General features: G+C 42.6%; 1 protein-coding gene across 3 annotated transcripts in view; it reads right to left on the minus strand.

The window, feature by feature from the left end:
* Positions 1 to 15,082, minus strand: part of mpdz (multiple PDZ domain crumbs cell polarity complex component) — a 103,924-nt gene that overhangs the window by 55,563 nt on the left and 33,279 nt on the right. For all 3 annotated transcript variants that reach the window (XM_079491132.1, XM_079491131.1, XM_079491130.1), the window contains exons 18-23: positions 11,716 to 11,889; positions 6,531 to 6,777; positions 5,734 to 5,837; positions 5,042 to 5,153; positions 3,602 to 3,800; positions 2,600 to 2,641 (exon numbers count right to left, since the gene is read on the minus strand). In XM_079491132.1, coding sequence (XP_079347258.1) covers positions 2,600 to 2,641; positions 3,602 to 3,800; positions 5,042 to 5,153; positions 5,734 to 5,837; positions 6,531 to 6,777; positions 11,716 to 11,889 — 878 coding nt within the window. The remainder of the gene's footprint in view (positions 1 to 2,599; positions 2,642 to 3,601; positions 3,801 to 5,041; positions 5,154 to 5,733; positions 5,838 to 6,530; positions 6,778 to 11,715; positions 11,890 to 15,082) is intronic.

Consider the following 15,082-nt stretch of genomic DNA (forward strand, 5'->3'; position numbering starts at 1 on the left):
GAATTTAGGTTAGTCAGTGCCGGGGTTTGACTTGCAAAATAAAGTAAGAAGAAAACATTTAAAAAAAAGACTGGGGACATTTTCTTAAAGTCTGTGCTTACTTTCTATAAATACTGTAGCCTATATACAAAAAAAAAAAAGAAAATCACACCCATGTGAAGTGAGGGGCACTCTTGTCATCGTACATCATCCAATAAAAAAATACTTTCTCATGAATTAATTTGTCAACTTATGTCATTATCCTTTAACCATTGTTTAAAAAATATATTCAATGTATGTGACATTGATACATACGTCATATATATCGGACACATATGAAAATAAATTCTCCTTTCATTGTCAATGGCGAAAAGCTGTATATAGAAAATAAAACAATTCTTAATTAAAATGTTAAATTGTGATATTATCAAGTTCAAACATATCAGTCTACATTTCCAAAAATTGAATGTATCAATCGTCTTTGATTCAGTCTGACAGAAGCAGGGATAAAACATATCCCCACTGGATAGAGGGAGGGGTCTCAAGCCCCCCAGCCTGCCCACCCCAACGGTTGGGCCCCTTTGCGGCAGGTCTTTTTTTCAGCGGGACTTCACATCAGGTTGATTCTGAAGAGCACACATATTATGAGTGACATTAACAGATCTTAAGCACAAACACAACGGCATGCAGACGCAGTGGTAAATGTACCCCCAGGCAAGTGTTTTAGGATGAGTGAACCACGGTGGTTTTGAACATCAGCACATGCAGCGTCATGACACACAGGAAAAGAGCGCAAATCTCCGCCAGGAGGCATGCCCTAATACTGCGGTAGCCAAACTTTCCTGCATCAAGGCCCACTTGAAATTCTCTAAAGCGCGCAACCAACCCACCTGGACCTCTTAACCCATTTTGACCTGAGATCAGATTCTAAAAATGTCTTCTACATCCTGACAGTTTTCTGAAAAAGCTATGTTTCTATGTCAGTGGTTCTTCGATTTTTCAAAATTAGCAGACCTACAAGCTCGTAGCGCGCCACTCGGTGGCTATGAGCTTGTAGATCTGCTATTTTTCAATAGCTAAAGCATAACATAATGCTAACACCGAAAGGGGTTCCCGCCCAAAATGGGCTAATACAGTGGTAGCCAAACTTTCAAGGCCCACTTGAAATTCTCTAAAGCGCGCAACCAACCCGCCTGGACCTCTTAACCCAACGGCTGCCATGTTACGTGGTAAGAGCAATTTCTTAGTGTTTTGCCAATTATTTCAGGTCCACGTTGCAATATCCTCACAGCCCAAGGTTGGGAATCGCTGGCCGAATAATAATAGCAATGTTGTACGCAGCACAACCTGACTACCAGTTGTACATGGTCTGTACTGTCTTCCTCGCTGGAAACCCCAAACACGTCACCCAAACATATCCAAATCCACCATGCTCATTCAGCAACTCTAAGGCCCCATTTACACTGGCAGCCAAATCCAGCCTGAATCAGATCTGTGCCACATCCAGATTGGAATCTGATTTGTTTAAATGAGTCATGTGACCATTTAAACCAATCGGATTTCAATCTTGATGTGGCACAGTTCTGATTCAGGTTAGATTTGTCTGCCAGTGTAAATGGGGCCTAAATGTCAGTGATTTCAACACGGCGTCAGTGATTTCAACACGGTGTCGTATCAGGCTATTGTTTTGGTGCAAGTTTTGCCGAGCGTCAGCACTCTAAACACTGTAAAAGGGACTAAATAGTGACCCAAGACAGCATATATAAAGACTGTCAGTGGGAGTTTTGGGTGTATGTTGTAACATTCATAAATGTATATTTTGGTGTTAAAACACCAAAAGGGGTTCCCGTTCCGAATGGGTTAATCTAAGGGCAACTTGTACTGGCTTGCATCTGCATGTTTGTCATTGGGTTAGTTAGTTCCTGCACATCAGCCGGGATGGTGTGATTATAAAAGAAAAGGAAAAATAAAATACATAGCGGACATTCACGGATTTGAAAAATATGCAAGAACTGACGTCCTGCAAGCGTGCACAAGGAACTATCACACCGATTGGCCCAGTAGTATGTGAGATTAGCTGTGGACACACACACACACAAATGAATGCGTGTGCACAAACACACATGTGCATGTTCTCCTGGCTGAGATAATGATTCAAATAGAGTTAGTAGAATGGTAGTTAAAAAAGAGATCACATAATCACATAAGTAGGTCGGCAAGCATCTTAGACACAGTGGTAGAATTAGGAAATTGTTTTTAGTGGTTAAAGGTGATCCAGAGATTTATCCAGATAATGTGAATCTATGTGCTAGATTAGAATGTGCACGAACACACCATTATCAGCATTGCTGCCACAACAAAAACCCCAAGACAATCTTTAGGTTGATAGTAGCATCCAATCCAATGTGCTGCTGTAACAATTAAAGCAGTGGTCCTCAAAGTAGGGCTTATAATGGCAAGTTTTCTTCAATTTGGGTCAGAAGATACATATTTTTCTGGATAAAACCTGTTTCGCCAGACGGGAAGGAAGCCCAGCTTCAGACGTAGAAAATGACAGATAGGAAATGAAGACGGCAGGTTGTGCTAGCACACCACCAGCATGTTGGTTAGCCATACTCACACATAAAAGGGGCACAGATCGTCCTCGGGTGCACAAGCAGATCTAAAAAATGTGAAGAGTTGGGGATTTTATGCACCGAGAAGCTAACATACTGCCAAGTTTTAGCACATCAAGCGGTACTTGTAAAATACCACATTAAATCTTTGCCTTTGAGGGAACTTTCCTCACAGTGTGGGAGGGAATAGTAACTTCTTGCTCTTCCAAATTACCCTCCCTGAACTAATTCAGTGCAACCGACGGATATGAACTATTTAGATTGCATGGACAACATGACCGCTAATCTCTCTCGCCATAATTTGATGCATTTATGAAAGCTTGCACTCCGTTATAAATGAGCTGCCAATGCATAATGCATAATCCTGTTAACCCATTCTGACCTGAGATCAGATTCTAAAAATGTCTTCTACATCCTGACAGTTTTCTGAAAAAGCTATGTTTCTATGTCAGTCGTTCTTCGATTTTTCAAAAATAGCAGACCTACAAGCTCGTAGCGCGCCACTCGGTGGCGCGCTATGAGCTTGTAGATCTGCTATTTTTCAATAGCTAAAGCATAACATAATGCTAACACCAAAAGGGGTTCCCGCCCAAAATGGGTTAAGAATGGAAGGACGGGCAAAGACACTGCAGTAACTGCGAGTACATGTTCATGTTCTTGTGTATGCGGTTTGACACCTAACTAACTGATGCATTCGTAAGTATCCTCTGTAAGGCCTTTGATCACAGTTAACCTCATGTAAATCATTCAAGGGTTGTTAGGGAAATTACTGTATGATTTACTGAAAGAAAAACCTTCAAAATGATTCTAAACATGGAGATATTGCAGGAGAAATTTCACTGCAGCAAATAATATATATAATCAAAGCAATTACAGAGCATTTATGATGATTTTACCTCCTTAAAAAGTAAAAACACATGTCAGTATTATGTGTATTGTGTACAGGAAATATGTATTTATGTAGTCCCCTTGTGTCGCTAAACTAATTGACAGCGATGATCACTTACTCTAGGTCTGGTCCAATGAGAGAGTGTCTCCGGAGCATGGCGCGGGTCTGGGCATTAGACAGGTTGGCAGTGGGCTCGCGGTTGATGGCCAGGATGAGGTCCCCCACCCCCAGGCGTCCATCACGGCTGATGGAGCCGCCGGGGATGATGCTGCGAATGAGCATTCCAAAGCCATCCTTCACGGCGCTCACTGTCATTCCTTTGAGGCGGTTCACACACACAAGGACTTTCATGGTTATTTGAAATACGTGGACATAACCCATTTTGACCTGGGATCAGATTCTAAAAATGTCTTCTACATCCTGACAGTTTTCTGAAAAAGCTATGTTTCTATGTCAGTCGTCCTTCGATTTTTCAAAAATAGCAGACCTACAAGCTCGTAGCGCGCCACTCGGTGGCGCGCTATGAGCTTGTAGATCTGCTATTTTTCAATAGCTAAAGCATAACATGATGCTAACACCAAAAGGGGTTCCCGCCCAAAATGGGTTAAATTGTTGCAAATTAACCCCCCCCCCCCGTTGTCGAATGCCGTGAACTGCAAATTGCAATGTGTCGTAGGTTTTAGATTACCTTTTAATAGGGGGGATTTAGCTGTGGTGAACCAAATTAAATACAGATTTTCTCTGAAGAGACAATTAAATCGGAATCCCATTACTCCTATAATATTTGGCCACTGAATAATTAAATTTAACAACTCTCACAAAAGCTGGAATCCAGACAAGACAGCAGACTGCATGCAGCCTCAGGCTGATGTCAAAAACACATAACAACAGTTTTATATTTCTGTTTAAACTACAACTTTAATGGCGTTACCTTATCTGGAGTAAAACTTAGAATAGGAACAGATCAGAAGGCGTGCAGTAGTGAGTAGTGACATTTAAATGGCACATCTTCTCAGCGAAACTGAACCTTTTGAATAGCACGTATAGGTTGTTTAACCCATTTAGACCTGAGGACGATTCTAAAAATGTCTTCTACATCCTGACAGTTTTCTGAAAAATCTATGTTTCTATGTCAGTGGTTCTTCGATTTTTCAAAAATAGCAGACCTACAAGCTCATAGCGCGCCACTCAGTGGCGCGCTATGAGCTTGTAGATCTGCTATTTTTCAATAGCTGCTAAAGCATAACATAATGCTAACACCAAAAGGGGTTCCCACCCAAAATGGGTTAAAATCCATTTTCTGTATTCTCAGTCAGCTCTCAAGTTAAAGGTTTGATACGGAGAGTACAAGTTCCCCCCTGGCAGGGTCCAAGGCACTGAATTGAACCCTGTGGCTTGGAAAGTAGCCAAGATAATTTCAATATATGTTTTTTAACCAAATATGACATTTGTAAAAGATACAGGATAAAGAGTATTTTTTTAAAAAAGGAGTAAAGGCCAATACTTCAATCTTTCAACCTGATTTACATTCCAAGAAGGTGAGCAAATAAACACTCACCCAGGCTGCAGTTGCCCTTGACGACCGTGATGGTTCGTTCAAAATTGCTCCCTGGTGTGTGCACTTCCTTGTCGTCCTCTTCTCCTGGTTCTTTCGCAGCGGTGTCCTTATCCTTGAGGGTGATAATTCAACACAGATATTCAGCTAGTACTAAATGAAAACATTCAGGTCACATTCAGGACCATTCTGTCATCTACAGAGGCAGGTTATGGGACGAGGGTTGGATTGGGCAAGGAATACAAAATCTTTTTTTAAAAGTCCGTGGTCGGCCTGGGCCATGGCTCAATGGTCCAGGCACCTTGGCTGGTAATCCAGTCAGGCAGTGTGCCAAATAAAGACTCCCGAACCCGACGACCTTTACTGCACGTCACTCCCCCATCTCTCTCCCCATTTCCTTTCAGCCTACTGTCTGTCCCTCCATAAAAAAATATAAAATAAAGGCGAAAGGCGAAAGCCACAAAAAAAGAAACATTTAAAAGTCCGTGGTCAGCATTCCCCCATCCCTGACTGGGACGATGTCAGATGACATATTTTAATAAATACTACGAATAAACTTAAAAACAAAGGTTTATTATCAATCATTATTTTGGGTCTTTTATGTGCCCTCTCCAAAGAGCGACCCCTATCATTGTAACAACAATAACAGATCTTTCACTTTCTACTCTTGAAAGTACTTTAAATGAGACGTGTACCTTCCTCAAGGCCTGTATTTCTCCAATGTCTCCAACTGAGACGGCTGGCTCCATCTGAAAGTGGAGCGACTCTAGTGAGTTCTCCTGAACATCAGTCCTGGTCCCTAGGGCCGTCACGAATGAAAATGTTACTCAACGCTTAATTGTCATGGAAATAATTGCTATGAACAATTTAATTGTGTTTTTTTGGCATCTAACATTGCAACATATAAATAAATAATTTATATGAATAAAAATGACATTTCTGTTTGGCTATTAGGCTTCCTGAGCCATCATTTGCACAGAGCAGATTTGACAAACAACTTAAATATACAAAGCAATGACTGACTATGACAAATACCAATAATGAAAATAAATAATGCCCAAATCCATTTAATTACCAAAATGTGATTAAAAAAGTAGTGGAAGTAGCCGATCAACAAGCTCACAATGCATCACATCGCGACACGTTGTAGAGCTTGTAGATCGGCTATATAATTTGTATTATATTCCCTTTAGATTGCTTCATATAAGAACTGTGTTTGAAAAATAAACAAATCATCCAGGCGGTTTCACTCATTATGGATATGAAGAATCAACTGACTGCGAGAAAACGCTAATGTTACTGACTGAGAAACAGACTGTATCGAATATGAGTGACTGACTGTCGTAAACGATACAGAGACCCGTCAATATCGCCGAGACAGGTTTGTTTATTTTTGGACCACAATAATGATTATGCAAAAATAATTGCGATGATCTCAAATAATTCCGATTATTAGGCGATTATGCAATAATGATGACAGGCCCCCTGGTACCTATTTCACTGAAGGGGCTGTATGAGCCTGAGCTGTCCGCTGGCTCCAGTCGGGAAGAGGACTGGGAGTGGGACAGGTAGGGATCGGAACCACTCAGGAGTGTGTCAATCACAACTTGACCTCTTAAACCAGGAGGAGTGAAAGCAGTCGACTTCCCCTCCGGAGAGAAGGGTTCTGTACCGTCTGCCAGGCCAGACACCGTTGCGAATGAGGAACGCTCGCTCAGCAAGTCCAATCGACCTGTCAGCTAGGATTAAAACAAAACAGTGGTAGGGAAAAGGGACTCATGTGAAAGTAGCAAAACCACAATGTAGAAATACTCCATTACAAGTAAAAGTCCAGAATTAACCCATTCTGTGCGGGAACCCCTTTTGGTGTAAGCATTATGTTATGCTTTATAGCTATTGAAAAATAGCAGATCTACAAGCTCATAGCGCGCCACCGAGTGGCGCGCTACGAGCTTGTAGGTCTGCTATTTTTGAAAAATCGAAGAACGACTGACATAGAAACATAGCTTTTTCAGAAAACTGTCAGGATGTAGAAGACATTTTTAGAATCTGATCTCAGGTCAAAATGGGTTAAAAATGTACTGGGGTAAAAGTTACAAAAGTATGGTTGCACTGGGTAAAACAAAACACAGCAGCCGAATGAATGTGTTTATGTCAACAACAGTTGTTGAACCAATGGGTGCACTGCATATCCATGCCGCTCAGTCACACTTCTGCACTCCTTGTAATGAGCCGTAGGAAGGCCATCAGCTGCCAGTGGAGAACAGCAGTAGTAATTACTAAGGATCCTGAGTGTGTGAGGCACTAAATGTAGCTTTATTATCACACCACCACCTACAGTACGCAACCAAGTCTGGGTAGCAATGAATCTCGGGCTGCTAACACTTGCCGCTGGTGCTCCAAAGGAAGTCCCATCGATTTAATCTACTATCATGAAACTTTCCTTTTCGACCTCATATTTGATGTGCATATTTCATGCACAAGTGCTGACATTTTTTTACCACTGACATGAGCTAACAGAACCTGACCGCTTGCTCTGGTAAATAATTGAATGTTGACCTGCAGGGCAATATTTGTGTCAAACCAGAAACAGGATCATGTCAAAGGTCATGTCCAACCGAGTCACAGGATCTAAATGTATCAATGGAAGAGCAGGGAGACCAGATACAACCACCCCATTGTATACATCAAGTATTGTATTAACATACTCTAAAGGTGGTTGAACACTGGACGCGTTTTTTGGTGTTAGCATTATGTTATGCTTTAGCTATTGAAAAATAGCAGATCTACAAGCTCATAGCGCGCCACCGAGTGGCGCGCTACGAGCTTGTAGGTCTGCTATTTTTGAAAAATCGAAGAACCACTGACATAGAAACTTCAGAAAACTGTCAGGATGTAGAAGACATTTTTTGAATCTGATCTCAGGTCAAAATGGGTTAACTGAACAAAATATATTTTTTATTCAGACAAAAAGTTGATGCTGAAGAACTACTGAGAATAGAGCAAGAAATGTGATGTTTGGTTCTAATGGACTGGTGTATATATTTGGGGAGCGCTGGGATGGGAAGTCTACAAAGTAGGAGAACAGACTGATTTAAAATACATTCCCATATTTGAAAAGGGAGGTGTGATGAGGACAGGAATGCCAAACAGGAAATACTCTCAGAGGCAACAGAGGGAAATTAAAAGCAAAAACCTATCTTAGGGGTTTTAATAAAAACATGGCCATGCATTGTATACATCTGACAAACATATTCGGGTAAGAAAAGTTTAATCCCCAGAAGAAAAAGACAAATGTATCTTATTTTGAAAACGAATTAATTGTTATACTAGGAGATTATTCAGCAGTTAAAATCGATTTCTATTTATCTATTTACTTATTTGTCTATTTATTTATAAAAAACAAATCACCACAAAGGTTTAATGGTCTAACCATGCCTACATGAGGCTCCTGCAGCAATATCATTTTCGAGATGAAAAGGCAAGTCTTGGTATTCACTAGCCCCTCTCGGGACCTCCGTAAAGTTTGTGACATTTGGATGTTTACGTCTTTACGGAGGGTCCCTTTGCATCTGTCCCACGCAAAATGGTATACAGACGGACATACCTTCGGAAACGGCCGTGCTGCGCTATTTGAGTGGTGGTGATATGTTTCAAAAGAAGCATACGTCTGCTATAGGAGACAACGGAAACCTCAGCGAATTTACCTTTCCTTTGTTTGACCGTTTTGGCTGGTCTGAAATTCTCTCTTCCTTCCTTCCTTGACTTCCTTATTGACATCCCATTGTACCGCCTCCAGCACCGAGGCTGGCTAGCTGCGTGTCCCTACGTTCCTGCCTCTGATCTGCTCTGTCGCAGCTAGCCAGTTCCAGGACCCTCCGTAAAGACATCCAAATGTCACAAACTTTACGGAGGTCCCGAGAGGGGCTAGGTATTCACATTAGCATGCACTCCTATATCACAGTGGAAATGACTACAGCTAAGACCAAACAAGCATCGTCGCCGTGCGCCTCCACTAACCAGTTGCTGTTTACATCCGTGTCTGTCCGCAGTAGACTAGTAAAGTGAGTGAAATGAAGAACCTTGACCTTTGAGCACCTACTTCTACTCAGTTCATCCTCAAGTCTACTCGCGCAGCATCCAAAAAGTACGTTTCCCCATGTCATTGGAGCAGCTCCAACATTGATCTAGATATGTATTATTCATTGGATCTTGGACCTCTTGTGTATAGCAAGACTCTAATACAAAGAATTTACTGTGGCAATGGCATGCACTGCAGTGTGGTGACTAACCAAGATGAAATCATGTAAACCATAGAGATAAATGTATAGAACAGACATATTTATTTTATAGCAACCCTATGCTTTGTTGAAGAACATACATTCTCGGGCTTACTAGGGCAGTTAAGAATAAAAACGTTAACCCCTTTTGGGCGGGAACCCCTTTTGGTGTTAGCATTATGTTATGATTTAGCTATTGAAAAATTGCAGATCTACAAGCTCATAGCTTGTAGGTCTGCTATTTTTGAAAAATCGACGAACGACTGACATAGAAACATAGCTTTTTCAGAAAACTGTCAGGATGTAGAAGACATTTTTAGAATCTGATCTCAGGTCAAAATGGGTTAAGAATAAAAACGTTAAAGTAACAGTAGCAGCGGTAAGAGTCCAGTAACAGATAATAAATAGCAAAGCAATGCAGGAGGTGTCAATGTAACAGCTTGGCTTAAAAGCCACTAGAGATGTTGTAGGAGCTGGTAAAGTGTGAATTAGTGGTGCGGGTGGATGGGGCGGAGGGTGGTTGGCTCTTAGGGAAGAAGCTGTGAAGAAGTTGTGATGCTGAGAATGTGTGTAATGTCATGTTTATGTGTTCAGGAATAAAGATGTCAAGTGAATTCTATTTCAGTATAGGAAAGCGTTGCTGCAGTGCGTTCTCGTTACCCAGAGGTGAAAGGGCAGTAATGGTTGCTGCTTTAACCCATTTTGACCTGAGATCAGATTCTAAAAATGTCTTCTACATCCTGACAGTTTTCTGAAAAAGCTATGTTTCTATGTCAGTCGTTCTTCGATTTTTCAAAAATCACACCCGTGTGAACTGAGTGGTGCAAATCCCCCCCCCCTCTCTCTCATTAGCAGGCAACAGTGCAGCACTATCTCTCTCTCTCTCTGTTTCTGGCACAACAGCGCCACTTTTGGTACTCATTGGTACTGGTCACACACAAACATAGTCACAAACATAGTTGAACACGGACATTGCTGTTCCTTGGAGTGGTTGCACCACTCAAAAATAGCAGACCTACAAGCTCATAGCGCGCCACTCGGTGGCGCGATATGAGCTTGTAGATCTGCTATTTTCCAATAGCTAAAGCATAACATAATGCTAACACCAAAAGGGGTTCCCGCCTAAAATGGGTTAAACACAAGTCAGTAGTTCTTCCCATGAATTTTTAACCCCCCCCCCCCCTGCGAGAAGTAAACACCTTTTTATCATTATGTGCTGCTGGGATATTGCAAAGTTCACTTTCCCCCCCCCAATGTGTGCCACGAGTGACTTCTTCTTTTCGATTCTAAACACACATGCCAATTAACATCGCCTCACCAGGCTTTCCACCACCTCGGAGGAAAGCCTGGTCTCTGTTTCAAAAGTCCGTATGATCCTGTCGGGAGCGGATGATATCGTTACGTCATGTTGTAGTATTGTTTTGTAAGGCGACAGGCAGAAACAACAGGCGGCAACTTCCTTTTTCCCTCAAACAATAAAAGCTCTCGTGGCCTGTAGCTTTTATTGAGAAAAATCGGTTTGAGGGAAAAGGAAGTTGCCGCCTGTTGTTCCTGCCTGTTGACTATCATCCGCTCCCGACAGGATCATATACCTAAATTAAATGGTGCCCAGGCTAGGAATACACAGTAGCCTGACCACAACATGCTGAGTTTGATTCCCTGCCCTCCCCGTTTCTTGTGTCCATCGTATCCCTGGCTACTAAGACAATTATCCTCTATAACTAACATTTTGAAATAAAAACACTCAACACTCATAAATAGAGAATCTTTCACCAAATAGGAATCGCAAGTTGATGATGTCATATGTCCATGTGTGGTCCAGCCCTATGGAATATATGGAATGCACGTGCTAATATAAAGTATTTAAAATATTGCTTTGATGCTCATATTATCCTTAGGAAGTATTACGTTGTTTTTTTATTAGCATTATGCATTCCATACATTCCATGAGGCTAGACCATATGGGCATATGACATCATCAACTTGTGACGGGAGCAGTTCCTATTGAGTGGAAAGATTCTCTATTTATGAAAGAAATAAAATACTTAAGGTGATTTTATTCTTTTATTTTAGTTATAGAGGGCAAGTATAATGTTTTAAGGCATATTTGTCTTATTAGCCAGGGTTCCTTTTAACCCATTTTGGGCGGGAACCCCTGCTGGTATTTTAAAACATTGTTATAATTTAGCTATTGAAAAATAGCAGATCTACAAGCTCATAGCGCGCCACCGAGTGGCGCGCTACGAGCTTGTAGGTCTGCTATTTTTGAAAAATCGTGAAAATATTTATTTCAGAAAACTGGAGGATTTAGAAGATTTTTTTTAAATTTTGAGGTCAGGCCTAAATGGGTTAACCAAGCAATAAAATAATTGTCCCAAAACATTTCTAAGCACCAACCTTGGGTGTGGAAGAGAGCAGGCTCATCTGGTAGTCCAGATCGGCGCTACAGGCGCTGCCGTGCAGTGCGATCATGGACGTCTGGAAGGTCCCGTCGTGGTCGTCCTCCATCCCCGAGTAGCGGTGATCCAGCAGCTTGTCATCAGACAGGTCGGATTCATTCATGGTGTCAATCTGCCAAAAGGCATGGAAGCATGAATGACTGGGAGGTTAGGTGGCAATTGACCCCGTTTGCTGTTGGATGCAAATGCAAGCTATCCAATCACGGATAACTGCATACCGGCAGTGTTATGCTTTTCTAGGCCGGGGGGAACCGGTAATACCTGTAATGATGATTTTGAATTAACCCATTTTGACCCGAGATCAGATTCTAAAAATGTCTTCCACATCCTGACAGTTTTCTGAAAAAGCTATGTTTCTATGTCAGTGGTTCTTCGATTTTTAAAAATAGCAGATCTACAAGCTCATAGCGCGCCACTCGGTGGCGCGCTATGAGCTTGTAGATCTGCTATTTTTCAATAGCTAAAGCATAACATAATGCCAACACCAAAAGGGGGTTCCCGCCCAAAATAGGTTAAGAGAGGATTGGTCACATAAGACCATGCAGGTTGTTTCTTTTGAGAAGGAGGAGTGGACAGAGCCAAGAGACGTGCCAAGAAAGTGCAGAGAGAATTGAAATTGACTTTGTATTTGCAATCCTCCAGTACAAAAGACCCAAATGGTCAGCTTTCATGGAGTTTGAACAACTAATGGCGAACAGCAGTAGGACACACCTAAACTGGAAAGACGTTGGCGTTGATTCTGAACTGATAAAACTACTCCCTAAAGCCTTTAAAATCCATCATTACTATATTTATAGAAATACAAGTTGATAGGGGCAACCAATCCTCTCTTGGCCTACATTCAACATCCCTGGCACCACATTTTCACCAAGAGTATAAATTGTTTACTAGACCTTAAAGTTAGAACCAATTTTCTGTAATTGCCTTAAGACATCCCCATTTGGGGCATGTCATATCACAGTGCATCGACTATTTCTTCATTCAATGTGCATGAGGGACATGAAATCCCTTTAGAAAATTGTAATGTTTGAGATTGCTATTCATACTAATATGGCTAGTTTTAAAAGGTAACATCTACATTTGTGACGATTAACGAACCTTGTCAAGTGCAGTAGTAGAAAAGCAAACAATTAAATCCTCTTGGTGAAAATGAGACAAGACAAATTTAATGATTTAGGTGCTTTTCCCAAATAATGTGTTTTTTAATTAGTTTTTTCCCACCCAGTTTGATTGATTGGTCTCTTCACCAACGCTAACCAACCCAGTGGTTCTCAGCCTTTTCAGAACATCTCAAAAGTGTTCACGACCCACAGAACATCTCAAAAGTGTTCACGACCCACAGACGTTAAACGGCATGTTTACAATCAATCGATTGCATTTTTACATGAATTCATGTATTATAAATGTTACATTATCAATCATTACAATCTTAGTACAGGATGTTTTGCCATTCATTTGGGGGCCCACTTGCAATAGAGGGTATGCGTGTGACATTATCATACCCGGGAAGTTAGGCGGTAACGCCTACCGAGTGGCAAAAAACTACTTGCTGGCCTTGACTGCCCACACATCCAAACAGACGACGCATTAAACGACGTTAAACGATTTTAAACTCACTTTGCCACTCGATTTGCCACTCACTTTATGCATGTGCATGCCCTCTATATACAGTTGGGTGCCACCGATATTGTCCCTTATCATTTGACCCATTTAGGCCTGACCTCAAAATTTTAAAAAATCCTTCTAAATCCTCCAGTTTTCTGAAATAAATATTTTCACGATTTTTCAAAAATAGCAGACCTACAAGCTCGTAGCGCGCCACTCGGTGGCGCGCTATGAGCTTGTAGATCTGCTATTTTTCAATAGCTAAATTATAACATGTTTAAAACACCAAAAGGGGTTCCCGCCCAAAATGGGTTAACTGTCCTTTTGCGCAGATCACGCAAACCTCAGCAAAAAGAAAAGGACAATATCGATGGCCTCCAACTGTACGCACGCGTGCGGCCCATCAGTGGGTCACGCGTGCGGCCCATCAGTGGGTCACGCGTGCGGCCCATCAGTGGGTCACGCGTGCGGCCCATCAGTGGGTCACGCGTGCGGCCCATCAGTGGGTCACGCGTGCGGCCCATCAGTGGGTCACGCGTGCGGCCCATCAGTGGGTCACGCGTGCGGCCCATCAGTGGGTCACGCGTGCGGCCCATCAGTGGGTCACGCGTGCGGCCCATCAGTGGGTCACGCGTGCGGCCCATCAGTGGGTCACGCGTGCGGCCCATCAGTGGGTCACGCGTGCGGCCCATCAGTGGGTCACGCGTGCGGCCCATCAGTGGGTCACGCGTGCGGCCCATCAGTGGGTCACGCGTGCGGCCCATCAGTGGGTCACGCGTGCGGCCCATCAGTGGGTCACGCGTGCGGCCCATCAGTGGGTCGCGTGCGGCCCATCAGTGGGTCGCGTGCGGCCCATCAGTGGGTCGCGTGCGGCCCATCAGTGGGTCGCGTGCGGCCCATCAGTGGGTCGCGTGCGGCCCATCAGTGGGTCGTGGCTAGACGTTGAGAACCACCGAGAACTAACCAACGCAGGCTCTGCTCGGTAAAGGACAGCCTCAGGCAGTCCTTCCTCCTCCCTTTGTTTAACCAACATAAATGAATGAGGGGCTCTCCGTGACGCTGGCCTTTCCTGCGCATCATCGTATGGGTGCGGAGAAGCTCCGTACACTCCCTATAGGAAAGTGGAGAAATTCCTTTAGTTTCACCTGTAATTGGATTTATTTAAATTGTTTGATTGGGTGAGATTTTACTGAGAATGTTTTTCTTCTCTTCTTTTTCTCATTCTTCTATATTATCAAAATTAGCAATAGTGATGTGTGATGTTATTTTAACCCATTCTGGGAGGGAACCCTTTTTGGTGTTTTAACTAAGCATTATGTTATGCTTTAGCTATTGAAAAATAGCAGATCTACAAGCTCATAGCGCGCCACCGAGTGGCGCGCTACGAGCTTGTAGGTCTGCTATTTTTGAAAAATCATAAAAATGCGGCACAGATCTTTGAATATATATTCTTTCAGAGCGAACATTTTTTTTATTTCGACGTCAGGCCTAAATGAGTTAAGTAAACTGCGAACAGTAAGGCTCTTTTCGGCGTTTTCACTGTTGCTCGTTTCTAACCTGACGTTTTTGCAGCAAGCAACCCAGAGAGAGAAAGACAGAAGGGGTGGGGGGGGGGGGGGGGAGAAACAAACGAGCAAGAGAGAGAGAAAGGGCAAAAAAAAAAAGGTTGGTATTGGAGGATTACTCCATTTTGAGAGGCG

This window comes from Electrona antarctica (genome assembly GCF_951216825.1).
Source record: "Electrona antarctica genome assembly, chromosome: 21".
In the NCBI taxonomy this organism is placed as follows: Eukaryota; Metazoa; Chordata; class Actinopteri; order Myctophiformes; family Myctophidae; genus Electrona; species Electrona antarctica.